The sequence below is a fragment of the Lingula anatina genome, chromosome 3, assembly GCF_051362555.1.
Source record: "Lingula anatina isolate TDL-2025a chromosome 3, LinAna3.0, whole genome shotgun sequence".
NCBI lineage: Eukaryota > Metazoa > Brachiopoda > Lingulata > Lingulida > Lingulidae > Lingula > Lingula anatina.
Genome location: NC_141769.1, coordinates 30,841,832 through 30,864,121, shown reverse-complemented (window position 1 = coordinate 30,864,121; position 22,290 = coordinate 30,841,832). Strand labels below are relative to the sequence as shown.

Below are 22,290 nucleotides of genomic sequence, written 5' to 3'. Positions count from 1 at the left end.
GGAGCATTTGTCAGACATGCATATGCCAAAGCATGCATGCATGCACGCACGCACACACACATACATGCACTCACACACACACACACACACACACACACACACACACACCTGCAACCAATATAGATGGACAATATTGCTTCAATTTTTCTTTTAATGCATTATAAGCCAGTTTTATACATATACACATTAATCTTCAGTGGTCTTTCTTTACCTCCCACATGACATGCAGATGCTTTTGGCATCTCTAATAAAGTATCATCATATGATTGAAAGGTGTTGTGATTTCTAGGTCCCGTGGGGCAGCCTCAGCCCGCAGCAGCTCCAAAGGGCACCCGCAGTGGCAAAGGTTCCTCAAAAGGATCACTAGAGAGTAGCATGGAATGCACCCCTAACTCTTTTACACCAATCGCATCGTAGCACGGGCTTGATCATCGTAAAATGGAGGGAAACGGGTCTCATGGCGCACCCTCAAGTATTATAATATCATGATATTATTTTATAGAGATAAACAGAGGAAAGGGATGAAGGAGGATACAAACAGCTGTCAGATAGGACTGATAAAAAGTTGTTTATCAATGTGTAGACCTTAAAGTGATATTAATGAATGAAAAGAACTCTCAAAATGAATATTTTGAAGGGTCCTAATTGTTACTTGATGACAAGGAGCACAGAAAGCAGAGTAACAATGTAGGATAACTTCATACGGAGAGAATACAGTTACGAAGATAGAAACTTATATATATATACGGGTGAAAGAAGCCACAGGGATTTAAATCTGGTGATTTATAAAGACTGGTATCATACAGAAATGATACCAATTCTGAATGCCAGTGGTTCCCTTTCTTAAAGGAACAATAGATGTGGAATGTTGAGACTAGAGTGAAGGAGGGAGAAATGTTTTTCACAACATAATGACATTTCACACCACTGAGACCTCATCCCCTATTGAAATCCAACACAATTTCTGTCACAGCTAACGCAATGACCGACAAGTCTTCTCACACTTCTCTGTCACACTGGGGCATGCTCTTACATTATCAACTCAAGGTGGACAGAAATGGTTGAAACAAGAACTTTTTTTTTCATCTGTAGTGTTGTCAGCCAGGACTGTTTCAACAGTGGTTGGTGAGGCAAGATTTTACACATACTGGTCTACAAGGTTTGCGGAAGAATGAAGAAGATGAGCAAACTTTGGAGATGCCATACTAGCCCTAGTCATGCCTATTTTTGAACTCTAAAAATGGATTGGGACAAAAATGATGAAATTATTAACACTAAGGAGTCTTTCGACTATAGTATTGCACAGATTAACTGCTACACTGAAGCTGTGGTGTAGTTCATTGAACACCCAATCCCTGTCCTTCTTACAGCAGTGGAACATGACCAGGCTCACGTTAACCAGTGAAAAATCTTCTTTCATTGATAGGGATGGTCACATGGATTAATCTGTAATAGGTCTTTTTATCAGATGTTTATACATGAAAAATCTTTTTTTAGTTAATTTTGTTCAGTAAATAGTTCCTCTGTTAGACGTTACATTTAGGATTTTTTTATAAGCAGGGCTTCTCTATTTTTAGTGGTGCCTGGAAAAATGGCATGTTAAGTTACCCCCTAATTTACTCTCCCACTTAGATTTTGAATTGTTTTTAACCGTATGTGTTCCATCTTGTAATAATGTCAACATTTATTGGTGAACTTTGTTGATATGTTTTATGTATGTAAACTGCCTCCAAAAGACGTGTCATTATTGCATTAAGCCCATGCAGATTCTTGGTTGGATTTATAGTCATACATGAAGCTGTCATGCTAGAGAAATCTGGAGTAACAAAGTGCATTTCATTTGTCGTTTTCCCTTCAGTAGAATCATCAAGCAGCCAAGAAAATCACACTGAACACAAATTAGGTGGTCGTCTTTCTGGTTACAGATTAAGCACTTACCAAATAGCCAGTGGTATTGTTGTCTCCTGTCTGAAGTGCTTTGGAGACCCTGATGACACAGTATGGCTTGTTCTATTAACCATATTCCCTTTTATATCCACATTGGCAAAGGAAAACTCTATGCTGTAATCAGCTATAATACAAAGTTGATGCTGAAGGAAAATGACTAATTGGTGCATTTTGTTCACTCTCTTGCCTTTTGAGTTAATAGGTACCTGAAATGTTGCCCTGTAAAATACACATAGACACCCTTTCCTAAATGTAAGTAATTGAATGCAAAATTTCAGTTGCGATACTGTTCACCAGCTATTTAAGTTGTTCATATTCTTTCTGTTGCTGAATTTTTTTTTTTTTTGTCCCAGTGGTTAAAAATTATATTGGTGTATGAGGAGAGAGTGTAAAAGGTTCGCAAAACATTATTACGGGTACTACGGGTATTTAATTCATTACATGTAGATATGTAGAAGTATAGCCCTGTGTTCTGTACACTGTTCAATGTATATGTGCAAAACCATGTGTCACACTGACCTAAATATGTTATTCTGTAATATACCATATAAATGTGCTTTTACATATACATATATATATATATATTAGTAGCTATGATATTTTATCAGTAGATGTGCACATACATAATTGTCATCATTTGAATCATTATTGAATCAATGAAGTACTGAAAAATAAATTTAAGAGGTGCTTAATTGTGATGCTCTAGTAAGTAGGAAATTGTCAGTAAAAGTGTTGATCATTTCTGGGAGCAGCTTTTCTTAAACTTCTGTATGCATTTTTTCTTTTTTTTTGGGGGGGGGGGGGGGGAGGGGGTTGTAAAAAGGAATTTAATTATGGATTTATGTGGCCATATATTAGGTCCTATGCTATTTAATGATATGAATAGAATTACCACGTTGTAATGTCTGGATAAACTGAAACCTTGCTAAACAAGTGAAAAGCTGCACTATGAGACCAATTAATTTTTGTGCATGATATTTAATGTTTTGTTTGTGGAAAAATTTGCTATTAGTGGTACTTGATTATTAGACCACAAAGCGCAAGTCCATACGTTCATCATGATATAAAAAGCACCATATGATTTAAAAAAAACAGCCTGGTTCCTGGATTAAATTATCTGTGGTGATCAGTTGGAGAGGAAAAAAGAAGAAAATCTTTATTGAAATGACCTTTGAATGTGGTCTGTTCACATCATGTGTGGGCTGGGAATGTCCAGTGGTAAATTGTTAGGATTTCATATTTCATGAAAGTTTGAGAACAAACTGATCACAAAGGCCTCCAAATTCTTTGTAATTGTGGTGTAACTTTCCTGTGATTACCCCCCCCCCCCCCCCAAAAAAAAAAAAAAAAAAAAATCCAGACAGGTTGCTTTTGTTACCTGTGTTAGTTTTCATTTGCAGGTCTAAGATTCCTAATTATTGTTAGTTTTATATGTATAATGTTTATGCTGGAAGCTTCTTGTGTCCATGATGTTGGTTTCACAGTTGCTGCAGGCTTATTGCACTAGCACAAGTTAGTAATACCTCACAAACCAGCTTTTCTCAGGAGAAATATATATAAGTACCAGAACCAGTTATAATTATTATTTTTTATTATCTAAGCACCTCAGGTGGAAAATGCTTATAAAAACCTCGTACAGTAAAAGAACAGGAAATTAGTCAGCTCTTTCTATTCAGTAATGTCTACAATATGGGGCATTAGCGTACAGTAAGCAGAAATAACAGATTACAGCAATTTTAAGCTCTCTCTCTCTCTCTCTCCCCTACCCCTACCCACCCCACCTCCAAAGCAGACTTGTTTTAATTGTCTCTTAAGTGTTGATCTACCTCAATCCTTTTAACAAAACCTCATCTTGGGGAAATTAATCCAAGTCTGCAAAAATGCTTTTATGCCTACCTCTGAACCCCCCCCCCCCCCCCCCATCCCCCTTAAGAGTCAAAGTAAAGTTAAAGCTGGATGTTTTCACTTTTGAAAACAGTGGAAGTGGACATACTTTTCTATTTCATTTCTCACATTCTTCAAGCACGGTGATTTATTTTTGACCATGATGTGTGTTTCAAGTAGTAAATGCCTAGTAGTTCTTCATGTGTAGAAGTTATGTGGAAAAGGCATTAATACACGTGGTGTCACACATTTCATATTTCTATTAAGGTACACAAAAAAAGGTTGGCCCAAATAGGATTGGTAGCTTGATTATTAAAGACGGTGTCATTATCCTAGACCTCAGTTATCAGATTTGCACAATCAACATCAGGGACGTTCTGTAAAAAGTGATGAACTAATTTTAAGATGGTAAGCTTCAGTTAACTAGAGTAAGATTCAGCAGGCTGTGAGGCTAGGTAAAATACATAACCATTAAGTCTTAAAATGTGTCCGCTTGATTTCCAGCTTGTCAATTTCAAGGGAAAAATAACAATTGATTGGTTGTTATTTGAAGAAATAAAAAACAAGTGCAAAGCAGTGGAGATAAGGATAATGGTCAGAAACCAACATCTTGGGACATGCCTACTTCTGTTTTGGTTGCATTTATGAATATATATCAATGTCAAATACTGTACGATTGGAAAAATCAACTTGTAATTATGTACATAAATGTTTAGCTGCATGTAACAGTAGAATTGGACCTATAATTGAGATTTTAAATGCAGGTGATCTTTCTTTATTCAATTCTCAATTGATCGTAGTTTTACCTTCACCTTTGAATTTAAAAATCAGTGGTTTTAATATTGAATAGATTTTTCAGGAGGAAATTAAAATTTTTATGGGGGGAAATAATTAGTTTTAGATCATAATGGGGGAAATTTTGGATGAACTGACGCAGTTCTAATGGGAAGATTAAATATTGAATTTTTTTACATTTTAGTATTGATGATGCCACATAACTTTAAAATTTACATGATTTTAAAGCCATTTTCTTGTCTGCTTTTGTATCAGGTCATAGTCTTATCTTTGTAGTCAATGATATAACGTATTTAAGTTTCATGTAGAGCCTCTGTTTGGGAGTATTTGTGTGTTTTTGTGTGATATTTTCTCTTAGTGGATCAAACAGACATTTTACACTATGTAACAGCTGAATATATAACGCAAATTGTCAAACAGATTTGAACTTCGAAATGTTACTAAGCATGACAATATTGCATGCAGTTGGAGTGAAATGTCGCAAGGCAGTAATATTAATTTACAACGGGGGAAGAGACAAATCGTTTTACCATAACACTTTGCCGAAATATACATATTACAGAGACCTTCTGCCAACCATATCTATTTAGCAAACGTGAGAAGCCTTAGATTAAGAAAATTATGAAGATAAACTGGCCTGCTGGAAGGCAAGGTCCAGACAGGTGGATGCAATTTCTGCTGATTGTTAATTATGTATTATAGACCCTAACTCAGGAGATGACAAACAGCAGCAACTGCACCACAAATACAACGTGTACATGCAGGAGCGGACGTTTAAAATTAATTTAAAGATTGAATGGCTCTTTTAAATAAGTTATGTTTTAATCGGGTTGTCTGTATACCAATATAGTATCAAAATGTATCAATTGTATCTTGTGTATAAGTGATGAATACATGTGAATTAGAGACAATAAAATACTTGTAAAAAAATTGGATTTGTTGTTAAAAGCTTTTTTATATTTAGAAAATGATATTCAATTTAAATAGCAAAGTGCCATGTAATGTCCACAAGTTCTCAAAAGAGATCCAAATTTCTTCTGCCTGCTGAACCATGCCAAAACATTGGTAACAATATTTAGACCTAAAGTGCTCATCATATCGACAAAGTTACACCGCTGATTCTTCAACAGCCGACTCATTTCTTGGAATCATCCCTGGCCACTGATAAATAGTTCAATTTTTTTAGTAAAATTAATAATCCATGTCTTACACCTACTTTCAAATCGCATTCTTTGCATTCCAACTAAAAAAGGAGAAGCATAAAGGCTAAAAATAAGGATGAATTACTGAAATTTCACAATTGTTACAAAGAGCAACTCACATATTTTATGAGGGACTTGTAAAATATGTGCAAATGTTACAAAAGAAGTGGATTTGGTTTCCGGTTAATTACCCATCTACTATACGATCTCTTTGTTTTTGACTGTAGCTAATAGGTAACAACAACTAACTTCAATTTTAAAGATGTCTTTTAATGAAACAAACAAAAATGTTGATGATATATATACATATTAATGATTTCATGTCGGTGAAAAGAAATTTTCTAAAAATTCAAATATGACAAAAAAAAAATTATCCTCTTACCACTCATCAGTAATTAATTAGTAAAAATAAACAATCTACATATTTGACATCCGGTCCTCTTATTTCATATTAGTCACAAAAGTATAACTTAATTAAAATGTTCTGTAAAGAATTGATGTTTAATAGCCTCTTTAGCTGTTATTCTAGTGGCCGGATTCAAGTCCAACAGTCTTTTCAATAAATCATATGCAGTGTCAGGAATTCCAATTCTTCCACCATTTTCCTTATCAGAACTGCTGGGAGGGGATTTCTTTCCATGACCTTTGCCTCGTTTTGGTGCAGCCTGCAGCTTTTCACAAACCACCTGTAGATCTAGCGGTTTCACCACAGGGCAACATGTCAGTTCTTTCCCTGGGGAGAAAGAGAGGTCAGTAAAGAAATACATAAAACATAACATTATCAAATGAGAAATTTTCATTGTTATATCTGACATGACCAGACCAGATAGGAAATGGGCTAAACATTTGAAACAGATAAAATAAACAATATAATTTAAACAAGGGGGTTGAACTCCCAAGACAGGTGTATATTAAAAGACTTGGCTTTCTTCATCCCAAATGCTCCCATGAAACATAGCATAGGCCCTGAGCTTACTTATGCACCAATAAATTAATAGTGCATGATGACAAATTCATCAAATCTGGGGACAAGATGTCAGTCTCACACTAAAATATAACTCTTTGGCTTAAAATTGTAAAATATTACATCCATTTTTGACAAATCCTTATTTGTCCTGCTCAAACTGTCACTTCAAATAATTCTGGATCCTCCGCTGGTTCTAGACAGTAAGTCCACTCACCATAAGTTCTTGCGGACATCTTCACCTCCTCCGTCCCCATGAGGCTGATCAACTGTGCCAGGGCCACCATGTCATCTGATGCCTTGAAGAAGGGGTAGCGTCCACTCAGGATGGATAAAAAGATGATCCCTGCTGACCAGATGTCCACAGCTGTTAAAAAGTAAATAATTCTTTTGTAAATATGGAGAAGAGATTCGAAGATATAACTAATATTACATTTTTAAGTTGTATCAGCAAATTTCTAAATCAAAACCAATCTTTTAGGGTGGGGTTATCATGCCTGTGATTCACATATACAATACTTACAAAAAAAAAAAAAAAAAAAAAAAAAAAAAAACGTATATCAAAATGTCTCCTTTGTTTATGTGACTTGATTTGATCTGATATATTTTCTCACCTGTTGTTTGATGTTGGTGTTTCATGAGGACCTCAGGAGCTCTGAAGCCTGGAGTGCCAGCTCTTGGAGCCTCCTGGCGGGATCTTAAATAGAGTCAAACTTCTTTGAATAATGAAAAAATTAACATCATAATTATGTGCACTTTCTCACAAACAACATCTAAACAGGTTTATTATTTTTTGTTCAAAATAAATTCAAAACAGATAAAAAAAAATCAAAAAGGTTAACGCCAAAAAAATTTGTTGGAGGAAAGAAGTTTGTTTGTGCCCTTGTCAGGTGGGGATTGGTTAAAAAACACAGTAATAATCATCAGTAGCAATACGTTATATCTCACCTGGCTACACAAACCCTGCACACCTGAGGCAACCCAAAGCACTGGCAGGGAGAGGGAGACACTGTTCCACAAGACAGTCTGGTTCCAAAGCTGGGCTTGGACTTGGCAAGTGCCCGTCTGTTAGCAAGAGTATGTGCCTTCCCTTGACCAAACAGTGATCCCTGGTCGTTTCCATGAACAAGAAGAGTTCTCTTTGCGAGAGCAAATCTTCGTGGAGATTTTGATTTTGTGAAAGCGACCGTGGTGAGATCTGGGGTGGGGGGCGTAAGGTTGTGCCCCATGGTGTGAGAGAGTTTATTCATGATGGCTTTATCCTCCTCGGTGCTCGCCCTGATTCTTGTTATTTTGGGATTGGTTGAGATTTCTTCGAGTTTCTGTGATGATTGGAAGTCCTTTTTGGGAGACATTTTAGGAGTATTCTGAATGAAAATAAAATGGAAATCTATAATTAAAATAAATATGCAGACATTTTCTCCAATATGAAATGCTGAAGACATCTTGACTGTAGGACAAAATTTTGTAGGTTTTTAAACACTTTTTAAGCCTTTTTTGTATTGAAAAAAATAAAAAGTCAAAACAAAAAAGGAGAATTAAATTTACACTACATTAAGACTTAAGTATTCAGCAACATATACAAACAGAGACCTACCTCATTTTCAAGGGAACACCTCCTTGCTTTCCTCTTGTTTGGAGAGGCTAGGGGAGTGGCTGCCTGACGTTTGAGTGGCACTGAGCTGACATCTGATTGACACTGCTTTGATAAAGTGGGTGTGTCAGTAAGTTGCTTGACTGACACAACAGGTTTTTTTTCTTGACTTGTACGGTTGGTCTGAGGGTGGGATTGGAAGAGGATAGGTGTGGCCAAAGCACTTAATGAGTCCTGAGCCAAGCCAAAGTCCACAAGGGCATATCTGAAATTGAGAAATAAACTGAGTATTGATTTGAAAATAATTTACACCATTTACACTAAATTGTTTTCAGGCTCATCCAGGGCTTTCAAGGACTGTCAGCATGGAGGTGCTGTCACATGACTGAATGGTATGATCATGTGACAGCAGGTGTCATATGGGGGGAGAGGTATTGTTTTCAAGAACCTATTTAACCCACGATACTTTAATATGATGTAATTTAATCAGGCCACTTTTAACACAGAGCAAAAAATACATTCATTTAGGGCCTGATTAAATTATTTGTTTTCCTTAAGGGCTCACAGGTGGTATATTCCAATAATATTTTTAAATGCTATTGTGCCTTACTTTTTCAACTTTCTGTTGTATAAGAAGTTACTGGGTTTCACATCTCTGTGGATAATGTTGTACTGGTGAACTTGAGCCAGAGAGACCAGCAGGTTGCGCATGTATTCCCTCATCTCTTCAACATTCATGCTTGTGATGTAGTCCTACAACATGAAGATAGCCAATATCATTACATCGTTCAATAATGTGAGAACCCTTTTATGTTCCACGATAAATGAGAAAAACTGAAAGCAAACATTATAATATCAAGCAAACAAACTGCAAAATGCTTAATCTTTGCTCTATAAAAATTGCACAACAAAATTCAAACATCTTAAATTCTTCTAAATCCTAAGACAAGAGTTGCACTTGAAAAATACAAGCTTCTGATAAAATAGCTTTTTCAGCCAAAACCTGAAAACCACACATCAATAAAAAAAATCTTAAATATCATTCAACTAGTTTTTTATGTAGTATCATGTAAAAACATAATGATAAACAGAACTTTAAAAACTTACCTGAAATACATCATGTTGGAAGTAGGGCATCACTATGACAACGTGATCTCTTTCTCGTAAACACAACTTCACTCCCATGACATTGTTTTTACCTCTGAAAATATTGTTCATCACCATATTATAGAGCTATGCTAAAAACCATCATTTAAAAAAAACTATTCAAACTTTTATGATTGAAAATTATCATAACCTTTTTTCCAATAATCGTACATATAACTAGTATCAAGAGAAGTGCACCCAAATTTCAGGTTAAGAAATTCTCAAATGTTAATTTTTCATTGTATAAATAAACAGAATGGATACTGGATGTGTGTGCTTGTGCGTGTGCACATGTGCACCGTACATAATGCAGGGATGAGACCAGTCCACAATGAAAAAGTAGGAAAATTGGCCAAGGGTCCAGGGTACACAATTCACAAGAATGACCCAAATGACCCTGAAAAAGTCAGAATTTCGACCAAAGTCGGAAAAGTCTCATCATTGATAATGCTTACCCCATTTGTAACAAGCACTTAAGCTCCCGTTCTATCCTCTCTGGTTTGCTAGTTGGTACTAGATGTTTTAAAGCAAAATGCTGTGTCACGTTGGGATGTTGTTTAAGTTTGGCGAGATAGACTTTGCTAAAGGTTCCTGAAAGATGGACAAAATATAAATAAATAAATAAAACCAGGCTTACTATAGAGAGAGCAAAGAAAAATACACCCACTGAAAAATCAGGGTAACCATCAACCATCCTCTTGCCTTATTTAAGTGAAACAATTTATCTTTGTAAAATAACAATTTTTTTATTAAACGTTCATTAATACTATGGATATTAATTATTCAATTTATAATTATCATCTATAGGATTCTTGATCCAGGAATTCAGTGAAACAAGTAACAGATCTTGAATCTTGAAGTAGACAATATGTCTTTTTCTATTTTAATTTTTTGATAAACACCTAGTTTAACATTTTTCAAACATACCTCAGTGTATGAAATTCAAGGAAATTACTAGCCAGACCGCCGGGCAGGTAACTCTGAAAAGTTACCAGCCCGGCCATGTAGTTACCTGCCCTATTTATGATAACCCCTAGAGTTAAGAGAGGTATGCTGAGGGGGTCTGGATGCATTCTTGGGAGAGTAATTTGGAAATGAAAGGGCAATATCATGCCTTATGCATGGAAATTTAGAAATTGTTTGGAATTTCTACTGAATTATACCTTGTCAGTGTTAGATTTAGAGGGGGTCAAGGGGCTCCTGACGCCCCCCTTTTAATTTCTGTAAAAAAAAAACTCACCTCTTGAAATAAGATTTTCACTAGTTGAATCATAGTTTTAAACCATACCAAATGGCACCATTCACCATCTAAAATACCAAAAATTTTCAGGGCCCTTGAGCAGTCGGGGGAGGGCGGGGGTAGTCAATTCAGTTTATGTTCACCTTGCAGGCTGTCTCATTTCTTCGTCAATAATTTATTCATAACTTTTATTCCGATTTCGTGATATAATTTGATCATAATTTTTGCTTTTTTGTATAGCAACAAGTATGACCAAAAATATATATATTGTTGTCAAATAAATCGATCTCTGTGCTAACAATAAAGAAGAAAAAATTTAGCACGTAGGGTCCCTTTGAATATCGCTTTTAAGCTTTAAAAAGCGGTCGGGAACGGTCTTGCACGCCAATGGCCCATAGACAGTCCTGCAGGGCCCCGTATCTCGAAAGCATTGCTTATTGAGAATACTCTGAAGTATCGAATAAAAGTACTGATGGAATAAAAGTACTGGGTGGAAAAAATCTCAAAATTTAATAAAAGTACTGATGGAATAAAAGTACTGGGTGGAAAAAAATCTCGAAATTTAATAAAAGTACTGGATGGAATAAAAGTACTGGGTGGAAAAAACCTTTACACCACTCCCCCCCCCCCCCCCAAAAAAAAAAAAAAATGAAATAAATAAATAAAAGTAAAGAAGAAGAAGAGAAAGAAAAAAGCTAGCTATTGATCATTGTAAAAAAAAAAAAAATTCACCAGGTAAAATTCACTCAGTATTATAATTTATCTTAAAAACGGGATATCTAATTTATTTAAAATATATATATATGTTTGCCATGAGTTAAATTTCATAATCTTCAGGGGCCGAAGACCCAGATATATCGCACCTAAGCCGCCGTCGAGAGCCATACGGAGACGTTATTCATAGTAAATTTATTCTCACTCATCTCAGATATAAGGTTCGTTTTGCATACCTGTAAACTCCTAAGGGTTTGTCTTACACAGAAATGTGATTTAACATCGTTTAAATCATAAATCGGCATGAAATAATTGACGTTTGAAAACAGGCACAACTTCTTTGCTGCACTCAAAATGACCTCCTTAGCTATAAATATGATCCTATCACCTTGCGACATTGCATCATTCGATCGATATACACGAGTAGTTGTCACTGCTGAAGGGAAAGCACGTCTATTTATAGGAACTGAAATCAGGTGACGCATGTACTGTTGTGTTCAGAGAGCGACTTCCGCTTGACCTACTTTTCAGTGCTGTTTGTAGAACAGTCGGTAATGAGTTGAGATTTCTCATTATACTTCAATTTAAGAAAATAAAAAGCGTGACTTGTACTTGTGTAATTTCCCACCGGTACAATATGTATTTAATAAACATACCGGGTGGAAGTTTTTTTGAAAAATTAATAAGCGTACTGGGTGAAAATGGAGCGTACCGGCGGGAAGAAATTCGGAAAATTAATTAACGTACCGGTACGTTTATACTTCAGAGTAGCTATATATATCACATAGAGGCTACAATATCATTTTTATATGGGGCGAGTATGGACGAGTTATTGGATCGAGATGCTTGCGCTCGGTCGCAATGCATGATACTTTCGAGTTACGGTTGTACGAAAAAAAATGTTGCCGCTCGACTAATTGCAAATCGAAGTCACCTTTCCATTGGTCTCAATTTGTTCTCTTTCGTTTGGTTCTGTCGTAATCTTTGTTAGTTTTATTTCTTTCCTCAATTGTTTTTCTTTTGTGAACTTCTCTATCGGACTTGATAGAATTTTTTCATTTTTGACAGCCCAAGATGAAAGCACGTGGGAAAAGAACTACATCTGACGCACGGCGTAAACTCGTACGTTCACTCATAATTTTGGGATTCAAATTCTTTGTAAATTCTCCTTTTATTTGCCTCCATTGCCTTATTACTGTTGATTATAAGCACTTCATGTACCTATAAGTCGATTTAATCAATATCATAACTTTTTATACTTTCACATTTTTATTACTCTCAACCTACAAATTGCTACTCGCGGTATCTCCTCTACACAAAACAATGACGTAACGTTATCTGCTGTGCACTGAAGCTGGTTAAGAACATTGTGCCTCGTTTCAAATTGTCTTTCAACTTCATATCACACAGACAGAACTTCGAAAACGAGGCCACTGAGAGGGAGACTGTTGGTTACATTTCGATACGAGCGTTCGATTGCAAGCTATGGTTAGTTCTTTGCTTCTATGAAAGTGGGTGAAAACAGTGAGTTTATTTGATATTTTGCTGAAATCGCTTGTGAACATAGACAAAATAAAAGGTGAAAATAGGCTGTAAAAACAGCCAGCCCGTCGGGCGGGTAATCTGCAAATCTTACCCGCCCGGCCTGAAAGTTACCAGCCTCGGGCTGGCGGGCAGGCGGCCATTTCATACACTGCATACCTTCTCCTATTTTCTTCAGGACTTGGAACATTTCTTTCACTTTGGGAACATACTGGTACAGATTTTCAATTTCATCTTGCTCCTCAACTGAAAATTGGGAATGCACATGAACAAATTCATAAGCTCCTTCAGTCTATTATTTAAATATAACTCAATGATGCTTTCTTTCTTCTAAATGATTGCTTTATAATTATTTTTATTATCATTTTAAAAAGAAAAATATAACTGACGTTACAAAAAATATCTGTTTATCATCAAATGACAAAAGCCGCAGATACAAAGTACAAGGTAGCACACAACTCACGAGTGAGGAACTCAAGAGGGTCTTCAATCATTTTGTCGTGAGGTAGAAAATAGGACCCAATGCCACCTGGTGGGGACTGATCCTAACAAAAACAAAAGTATTGATACATTTCTAGTTCCACTTACACAGTCGAATACATAATCGATACAAAGATGTGATCTTAAAAGTATAAATTCGTCAAACCTGCTATCAGATTATAGATTACTACATGAGTTTTAAACCAAATTCAAGGCTACGGCTAAATCAATGGAATCCTCTCCCGCCTCAATCAACATGTATGAGCTGTGTATTTGACAAAAATAAATATTCATAGAACAATTTACCAACAATCTCTGAAGCAAATAATCCATATATTTAGATCATCATAATAAAATCTAATTTTCTCAAGCTAAAAAGAGATAAAATACATAGCCTAACTATGAATAACAGAGAAAAAAAGTTACCTCTATATATTTCCCAGTTGTTTCTACGCGATAAATGCCGCGCCAATTTCACAAGGCATTGTGGGTAAATAGGACTCTGCGCATGTGTAACAAGCACAAACAGCATGGAGGGGGAGAAGCAGGTAAGTCCACGTGAACTAACTAATTTCACTGCAAAGGTATGCAATCTGTTCATTTTGATTAACCTCCATATTCGGAAACACATATCTGTTTTAGATTCATGAAATCTATGTAGAATGTTGGGACTTGTAAGATCATAAATGGGGAAAAATTATACTGTTTCATGCGATATGGAAAGTTACACAGTAATGCTAGGTATATCAGAAAAATTTTCAAACTGATCAGAAAATTAAAATACTTATATCATCTGAAAGGTAATGCAAAAACCGGATGAAATCATTTGGAATTTTTTAAATATTCCTACAAGCAACAAAGATATTGAAGTTTTTTAACTGCAAAAATCCACCAAAAGTGTCCACACTTCTCAGCTCAAAACCTGTGCCCACTGACCAGCAGTGATCACTCAGGCGCAGCAGAGCACCCTGTGTGTCTTTGTGTGCTCAGCCTATTGTCTGGCTCACATAGCCTGTGACTAATCAGGGCAGAGCTATTTCCCTGTGGTAATTTTCACATCATGTAATATTGCGGATTAAATTAACTATACTTCGCAACCTTCAAATTTCATGATTTTTCTACATAATATAGCAAATTTCATAAACTTTGCTGGATATAAATTTCAAAAAGATGATACCAGCACTTACCTGAAATTTTTTAGCATTTTGTAGAGGCAAAACTTAAAACAAACAGAACCGAAACTTGTCAAAGACTGCAACATGGGAAAATCATGTGACCGGATTTTACTCTTTGATTTACAACTTATTTAGTTAATGGCTTGTATTAGTTTTTTTACGCAGCGCTAAAAGAGAGATTTATAAAAGGGGTTCCATAGGCGAACTGTCAGCAGGCCGACTTCAGTTTAACACTTCACTGCCCGTGGACAGTTACGACTGTAGCGCCCCTAGCGGATTGTGATCTACCTAGTAATGCTCATCAGTGACAGAGTAACAATTAAATTTATATTCAGTTTAAAAATTTTTAACCATACTTAAACTGCATTGCTTCTATAGCATTCTATACATATTGATGAATTAAACGTAACCTTTTTAAGGCAAAAATATGAGTGACCCCTAACTCTTAAAATTTTAGGAAATTGAAAAGAGATTATACAGTACTACTAGTATATTAATATAATTTTTTTAAACTAATGGGAAGCGTTAAAAATTATAATGATCAAGATAGTTACAGTCTTATATCAGAGTATGTTATTGTATAGATATGGATTGAAGCTTGTTCGAATATGATTGATTTATTGGAAATTAATAAATTACAGAAGAAAATGAAAAGCAAGAGGTACTTTGATGAAGCAGGTCATGAAGGCAAAGTTGAAGAATACACGGTTGATGTAGACACCTTTCTCAAGGAACAGAGAAAAGAAAGAAAGAAGAAAATAAAGGAAATGAAGACAGCTCGACAAGAAGAAACAAAATCTAGCAAAAACAGACATATATTAAAAAAGAAAAATAAACAAGAAACAGATGTTAGAAAAAAGGTAAAAAAGAAATTTTCTGAATTGCTATAATGAATATGGGGTTAACCTATTAAATTAGTAAACTATATTTTTTATTATCAATACATTATGATATAAACTAATGAGCTTCTGTTATTAAGAGTTCTTAACAAAGCTTTCAGTGGGAGATAAATAACCTGCATAGATTATTTATTATATAACATTGGTAAATTTTGATTTCTTTTTTTAAATAGTAATTGCAATGTACATTTTAGGATTTGTCTAAAGTGTTTGATATATATTGTTTTTTATATATACTATATTAACATTAGGTGGACCCATACCCAGGTGATGCTCCAATATCTAAAAAGAAACTACAGAAATATAGAAGAGGAGAAAAGCTAGACACTGTAAGTAACAGGATTGATTCATAATAGCATGTACATTATGGCTGTTGATTAGTAATTTTATTTACATTTGTGTGTCTGGTGGGGAGAGGTGAGGTTAAGACACTAAACAAGTAACCACTCTGTTTTGTATCGACTTTAAAATGTAGAGTGTATGGTTTTGTGGGATAAAAACCAGTTTGTTTTGAATACTTATCTTTTATAATTTTTCCAGTGTATGATATGTTGTGAAATTATAACCAGTTTATTTTTAATATTTTTCTTTCATAATTTTGTCCCATGTTCATGTTTTGGTTGCAGAGGGGCATGAAGACAAAATATCATCAGGATACTTTTTCCAGAAAAGAAGAACGTGTGAAGGAGGCTGTAAGACAAGCAGCACGCTCCGAGTTCCTTCTTAGTGACGAACAAGGGTCAGTTTACAAGGGTTATATTTTAAATGTTACAGTTTTTATTGTTGAAAGAGACTGTTTTATTGGACAGTAATATATAAAATTTTTATGTATAATTGTCTCCAGTACCTCTGTTTTCTTCCAAAATCACCTAAGCCCAAAAACGTGTTGCAGCCTTTTTAAGTGATGAAATTGCCACAATTGCTTTTTTTAAATTGAGTAAATATGCAAGAAATGCATGGAAGTGTTTAACTGGCTTAAGGCATGGCATACTTTTGATTTTGGAACAAGACTAATTTTCTGGGACTTGCCAGTTATTTCTATATTAACATCTTGGGGTAATAGACTGAAGTTACTGGCTTGTCAAGATTATGGAAAGTTTATTATAGATTTTATTAAACTTGTATTAGGCTTTATTTTTGAGAACAAAACGATATAATATTGAGCTAATCATTCTGTGTTATTCAGGTATCTAGAAGCTGATGAAGGCGAGGAGACCTCCCAGATCACACAGCATGACATCAGCAGTGCCGTGGATATCACCAGTGCTCAGAAGGTAAGGACTAAATAATGGACTACTTAACAGCTTAATATAGTGCACAATAGAATTATGAGGCATAATGACGTGTATATTGAGCAGTAGGTTAGCAGTGCATTTTATGTCATACATATGATATATGAAGATCATCAAGATAATTCCCACCCCAGTCTCCCTTATGTGTAATAGTTTGGTCATGATAAGGTATTATTGAAGACTTTTTTCTTTACAGCATTTTGAGTTGGAGGTGAACCAGTTTGGTCTGCTTTTACAGTTTGGTTATAATAAGATATTATTTCAGATGTTTTTCTTTGCAGTATTTTGAGTTGGAGTTGAACCAGTTTGGTCCGTACAGAATGAACTACACCAGGAACGGCAGGTTTCTGCTGATAGCTGGCAGGAAGGGTCATGTAGCTGCCATGGACTGGCAGACCAAGAAGTTGATGTGTGAGATGAATGTCATGGAGACAGCCCAAGATGTCAAGTATGAGTTTTTTTTGCATCATAATTATCATGAGATTTGGTTGACTTTATTTCTATATTCAAGTGATAATTTTTTCCAATCTTTTAGAGCCAGTTTTAAATGTTCTCTTTTATTCTCATGGTACATACTGTTATATGTTGTTTTGGAACATTTTACATTTTTTGACGTTGACCAATAGTCATTAGTTCTACAGTCTATTGAAATGATTCAATAAGAGTTTGTCATATGTAAACATAACAGGTGCCCTATTTATAAAAATCATTTGAATAAAAAAGTGTTCAATAAAATTATTAAATACTCTCTGTTAGGAAATATCTTCAAAGCTGTGTTCAGTGATTCAGAAAGAAGAAAAGTATATTTTTATGTTTTCATTTCATTGATGGGTGATTTGGAAAGCATTTCCAACTTAGAATTGTGTCATGGTATTATAAACAGCACAGAGAGTTTAATATGTTCTCATTCCAGGTGGTTGCACATTGAGACCATGTTTGCAGTAGCTCAGAAACAGTGGACGTATATCTATGATAACCAGGGGATAGAGCTGCACTGTCTGAAGGCTCTGGACTGTGTACTTAGGATGGAGTTTCTTCCTTACCATTTCCTTCTGGCGTCAGCTGTAAGTAGTGGGACTTTCAAGGATATCTTGATAAAGCTTGGAGAATTTTCCATGCATTTTATGGTTATATTTGATGTGTTTTGAGTTAATGCTTGATAGCAGCAGTAAATTGAGAGTATGGCTGTTGCATAAAGATTTATGATGTGCCCTATCCTTCCTTTTAGGAGTGTGGTCTCTTGAAATAGCAGGAGCAGATTATTACTGCCAGGCAGTAGCAGGGTAATGATCAACAATCCTGTTGATTTTAAAGCCCTATTCTAAACAAATTGATAAATATATTTGAGTTTATATATAGTCTTTGGGGAAAGTATCAGATATTTTAAGAACATTAGTGCTGAGATAAAGTTTTAGGAATATTTAAACACGGCACTGAGAAAGCATTGTTATAATAGATCTCTATTCTAATTCAAGTTTTTTGTTTGGTCTAGAATGCCAAGGGCTACCTTTCCTACCTGGATGTGTCTATTGGCCAGAAAGTTGCTGGATTCCAAACCCACCTCGGGCGCCTTGACGTCATGTGCCAGAATCCCCACAATGCAATCATACATCTGGGCCATGCTGGAGGTAATGCAGTCAACTTTGGGATTCTTAACCCATTAGCATTTGTCATTGTTTTTTATGTGAATGTTTAAATAATACCTGTATGCAATCTTAGATCTTTGTGCATCGTTAAGTAAGCAAAGGTTGTTTTCACAAAATTTCAAGTTGGTTTGTAAGCATTTATTCCAGATTTCGAATCTCCATTTCAAGTGCATTGATTATTTTGGAAAGAATTAAAACACAGAAAGATTTTGGAAAGATTAAAATGCAGCATTTGAAACACCGTACCATGGAGTGTTTAAACCCGGAAAAGAGGTTTGGCTTTGAAAATCAGAAATAATTTCAGGCACAGTTTCGCTGTGGTCCCCCAATGTGAAGGAACCTCTGGTGAAGATGTTATGTCATGGTGGGGGAGTGAGATCTGTGGCTGTCAATAACAAAGGAATGTAAGTATTTTCTTTGTAATTTTGCACCTTTTTCTACACAACCACCCTATTTTTCCTTTTATGGATATGAATACATGCTTGTAAAGTAGACCAACTAGTCCTGTTGATAGCTTGAAGGGAAAATATAAGGTATTTTCCAAGTTATATTTAGAAACAGAAAAAATAGCAAACTTTAATTTGCTGTTTTTAATGAAAAAAAATTACCTTGTCTCAACTAGTGATGGACTTGCCTTGTTGATAATTCTTATAAGGCCAGAGTGGCATCTTGGTAGACAAAATAAATTCAGTGATAGACAAAACAGTGTAAATATGAAAATTACTCCAACTAAATATCAGATAGTCTTACTAAGCCTGTAAATTTTGGAATATATGAAAAATTATTAATTATTATTAATTAATTAATTATTAATTATTATTAATTATTAATGTGTAATGCTGTAGGTACATGGCCACATCTGGCGTGGACAGATATCTGAAGATCTGGGACATGAGGATGTTCAAACCTCTCCAAAACTACAGGATATCTGCTGGGGCCGGCCATCTTGCCTTCAGTCAGAAAGATGTCCTCGCAGCTGGCATAGGGAATGTTGTGGAGGTATCAAGTTTTTCTTACTTATTGACTCCAGCACACTTCTTCTGCAGTTTTGCAAATCTAGGCCATTTCTATAGCGGGGTCTGTCAGGTCCATACCTTAAGGTTGTAATTTGAAACTAACATTGACACATTAACTCTGATGAATATTTTAGATTAATGGCAAATGTTCAGGTATAGCATTGATGTTTCTGCCAGCCTGTTAGAATATCCCACCCCCTCCCCATTTGCCCTTGTAATTGATGGTTTGCCTAGTTACATTTTAACATCTGGCCGTGGTCTTACTAATACATGTCATGTTATTTTTTTCACAGGTGTACCAGGACTGTTGTAGACACACCATGACAAAGCCATACCTGTCTCACAGACTGAGGAGTCCTGTGGCCAACCTGCAATTCTGTCCATATGAAGATGTCCTTGGAGTGGGACATGGGAACGGCTTCTCTAGTTTACTTGTGCCAGGTAAAGTGGTGGATTAATAGGAATTAGTGGTAATACTAGACTTAATAAGCTTGTGTGCGTGTGTGTGTGTGTCAGAGAGAGAGAGAGAGAGAGAGAGAGAGAGAGAGAGAGGGGGGGGGGAGGGAGGGAGGGAAGTTTTTCTAATTAAAAGTGATTCAATTAATCGACTGTTGCTGTATAAAGGGATTCTCAACAAAGCAGGGGTTACCAAACATCTGTCAAGAAGAGTTGATGAACCAAATGTTTGTTATTATATCTTACCCCCAGGTGCTGGAGAGGCCAATTATGATGCTCTGGAGACCAACCCATACCAAACAAAACAACAAAGAAGGCAGGCAGAAGTTAAAATGTTGCTGGAAAAGGTATGATAGGGACAGAGAGCTTTTTGTTTGATTTTTTGTCATTATTTTTGTGCTGGTTTTCGTGTTTACCCTTCTAAGCTTTCCAATTTTATTATTTATTTTTCTGTGTTTGTGGGAACTTCTGTATAGTGTATAGAAATAGTTGCAGGGTTAGTGGTGTTGTTATCAGTGCTGGGTGGGATGGAGTTTTCATAAACCCTGAGTTTTTCCCTGCTCCAAAAATTAATTGTTGAGAGCTCTTGAGTTATCAATTTTTTTCACATCCTTGCTCTGAGATTTAGCCAGGGATTTGTTCAAGACAGTGCTCTGGAAAAATATGCCACAAGAGAATGTGTGTAGTGAATTGCTTTTATGACATACTCATTCAGATTATCAACATTTATTGTACTGATTTAGTAACATTATTTATTTTTGCTAGGCTACAAACAAGTTGGGTTTTCATTTCAGATACAACCAGATATGATCAGTTTGGATACAGGTGCTCTGGGGAAAATTGACACTAAAACTCTCCAGGAAAAAATTGAAGAGAGGAACAAACTTCTTGTAAGTGTTGACGTGTCTTTAAGGTCTAACCATCAAGGCAACATGCAGGATGAGTAAAGTGTCTGTGGATGGTTAAAGAATTAAACTTTTTGTACTTTACCACCAGTTATTTCTTACAGTGAAATTATGTACATTTTATATTGCGCTTTTTTATGCCGAACATTTTTTGTAAAAAAAGTGATGTTTGAAAAATTTCATTTCATCATTGTTGTTCCCAATGCAGTTGTAAAGCTTACTATAATATTTGTTATATTTCCAATAGTTCCTGAAGCCCCAGAAAATAGACTTTGAACCAAAATACAAAATGAAAGGCAAAAGTAAAGGAAAGAAGCACATACAGAGGAAGAAGGGTGTCATGGAACAGGAGAAGAAAGAGACAATCAGAGAAATTGTACAGCTTCGGCAAGAAGATAAGAGAGAAAAACTTAAAAATGATAAACGTTACTTTGGACCAAAAAGTGTTCTTGATAGATTTAAGAAAAAAAGTGAGGCAACATGATGGGTTATGTACCAAAAAATGTAAAAATCTTTTTTATTTACGGTTCATTTTTATTTATAACTTAACACATGGGTTAACTCATAAAAATAAACAATACTTTTTGCCTATTGTTGTATAAATGTGGTCTTTCTATCTGTAAACTTCTCGTAACTTTGGCATGCATTTTGTTACATGTGAATATAAAATGTGATGCTGTCTTCAGTCTTTTATAAACAACTTATATTAATAACATTCTGATCAGCTCATAAACCTGCATGTTGGAGTTAATCTGCTGTATTCTAAACATCAAACACATTCGTTTATATAAGCTGCACAGAGAGGGGATTACTGTAATAAAACTAGATATATGTTCAACAAACAGTAAATGATACTGAAGATATAAAAACCCAAGGTGATTCTGAACAGCTCATAGCTGACAATGCGCCAGTCAGAGTCCCGTCTTCCATCTCAGGCTACACAAATAATGCTAAAAAATTACAAACAGTCCAATGCCAAAGTAGTATCAAATATGTGATAAAGCCGTTCTCCGTTTAGACCATTGTATGACAGCAGACAACATTCCAGCCATGGTTTTTGCTCACTTCTTCCTGGCCTTGGGGACAATTCCTTTAACTGTCCTTCCACAAACCTCACTCCATCCTCCTGCCAGATGAGTGTTTCAGGAGAAATGTCATTCAGGAAAGTGACCTAACGAATAACAGGAAATAGAATACTTTTTATCCATTTCATTGATAGAATTATGTACTATAAAATGGCTGAACAGATATATTGCTTAAATATTTATTTGTTTCATTTGACATACATACCAGGAAAAAAAGTAATTGCATTTCAACCCCCCCCCCTCCCCTCCCAAAAAAAATAAATGCTCTTTAAACCAAATAAAGCATATATCACCAATGGTCATATAAC

At 35.4% G+C, this 22,290-nt stretch overlaps 4 protein-coding genes across 5 annotated transcripts in view; 2 read left to right on the top strand and 2 right to left on the bottom strand.

The window, feature by feature from the left end:
• The window catches only part of LOC106178531 (transforming growth factor beta receptor type 3), a 37,643-nt gene extending 32,084 nt beyond the window's left edge, over positions 1–5,559 (top strand). For both annotated transcript variants that reach the window (XM_013561742.2, XM_013561743.2), the window contains exon 16: positions 290–5,559. In XM_013561742.2, the coding sequence (XP_013417196.2) occupies positions 290–417 (128 nt within the window). In that variant the 3' untranslated portion in view covers positions 418–5,559. The remainder of the gene's footprint in view (positions 1–289) is intronic.
• A 518-nt stretch (positions 5,560–6,077) lies between these two features.
• On the bottom strand, positions 6,078–14,066 carry LOC106161919 (cell division cycle 7-related protein kinase). Its single transcript, XM_087008633.1, has 11 exons — positions 13,935–14,066; positions 13,492–13,573; positions 13,188–13,274; positions 9,988–10,123; positions 9,494–9,587; positions 8,997–9,139; positions 8,390–8,651; positions 7,741–8,159; positions 7,407–7,489; positions 7,010–7,159; positions 6,078–6,561 (listed from the first exon to the last, which is right to left on the bottom strand). Exons 2-11 carry the CDS (start codon positions 13,520–13,522, stop codon positions 6,299–6,301), a joined length of 1,668 nt encoding a protein of 555 aa, XP_086864759.1. The 5' UTR covers positions 13,523–13,573; positions 13,935–14,066; the 3' UTR covers positions 6,078–6,298.
• LOC106161918 (WD repeat-containing protein 46-like) lies at positions 13,981–21,488 on the top strand. The gene is made up of 14 exons (XM_013538993.2): positions 13,981–14,092; positions 15,325–15,543; positions 15,834–15,911; positions 16,209–16,321; positions 16,769–16,856; positions 17,156–17,322; positions 17,788–17,938; positions 18,367–18,502; positions 18,825–18,924; positions 19,366–19,519; positions 19,830–19,977; positions 20,245–20,339; positions 20,787–20,882; positions 21,145–21,488. Exons 1-14 carry the CDS (start codon positions 14,039–14,041, stop codon positions 21,379–21,381), a joined length of 1,836 nt encoding a protein of 611 aa, XP_013394447.2. The 5' UTR covers positions 13,981–14,038; the 3' UTR covers positions 21,382–21,488.
• LOC106158238 (uncharacterized) overlaps positions 21,411–22,290 on the bottom strand; it is a 61,152-nt gene continuing 60,272 nt past the window's right edge. Inside the window, exon 38 of the mRNA XM_087008632.1 lies at positions 21,411–22,068. Within this exon, the coding sequence (XP_086864758.1) occupies positions 21,856–22,068 (213 nt within the window). The 3' untranslated portion in view covers positions 21,411–21,855. The remainder of the gene's footprint in view (positions 22,069–22,290) is intronic.

Coding starts and splice junctions, on each gene's coding strand:
- LOC106161919 (XM_087008633.1), bottom strand. CDS start 13,522: ATGATTGAAGACCCTCTTGAGTTCCTCACTC. Junction 9,588..9,987: donor AAGTGCTTGTTACAAATGGG/GTAAGCATTATC, acceptor CAATATTTTCAG/AGGTAAAAACAATGTCATGG. Junction 6,562..7,009: donor GATGTCCGCAAGAACTTATG/GTGAGTGGACTT, acceptor CTTTCTCCCCAG/GGAAAGAACTGACATGTTGC.
- LOC106161918 (XM_013538993.2), top strand. CDS start 14,039: ATGGAGGGGGAGAAGCAGGTAAGTCCACGTGAACTAACTAATTTCACT. Junction 15,544..15,833: donor AAACAGATGTTAGAAAAAAG/GTAAAAAAGAAA, acceptor TATTAACATTAG/GTGGACCCATACCCAGGTGA. Junction 20,340..20,786: donor TTAAAATGTTGCTGGAAAAG/GTATGATAGGGA, acceptor TTTTCATTTCAG/ATACAACCAGATATGATCAG.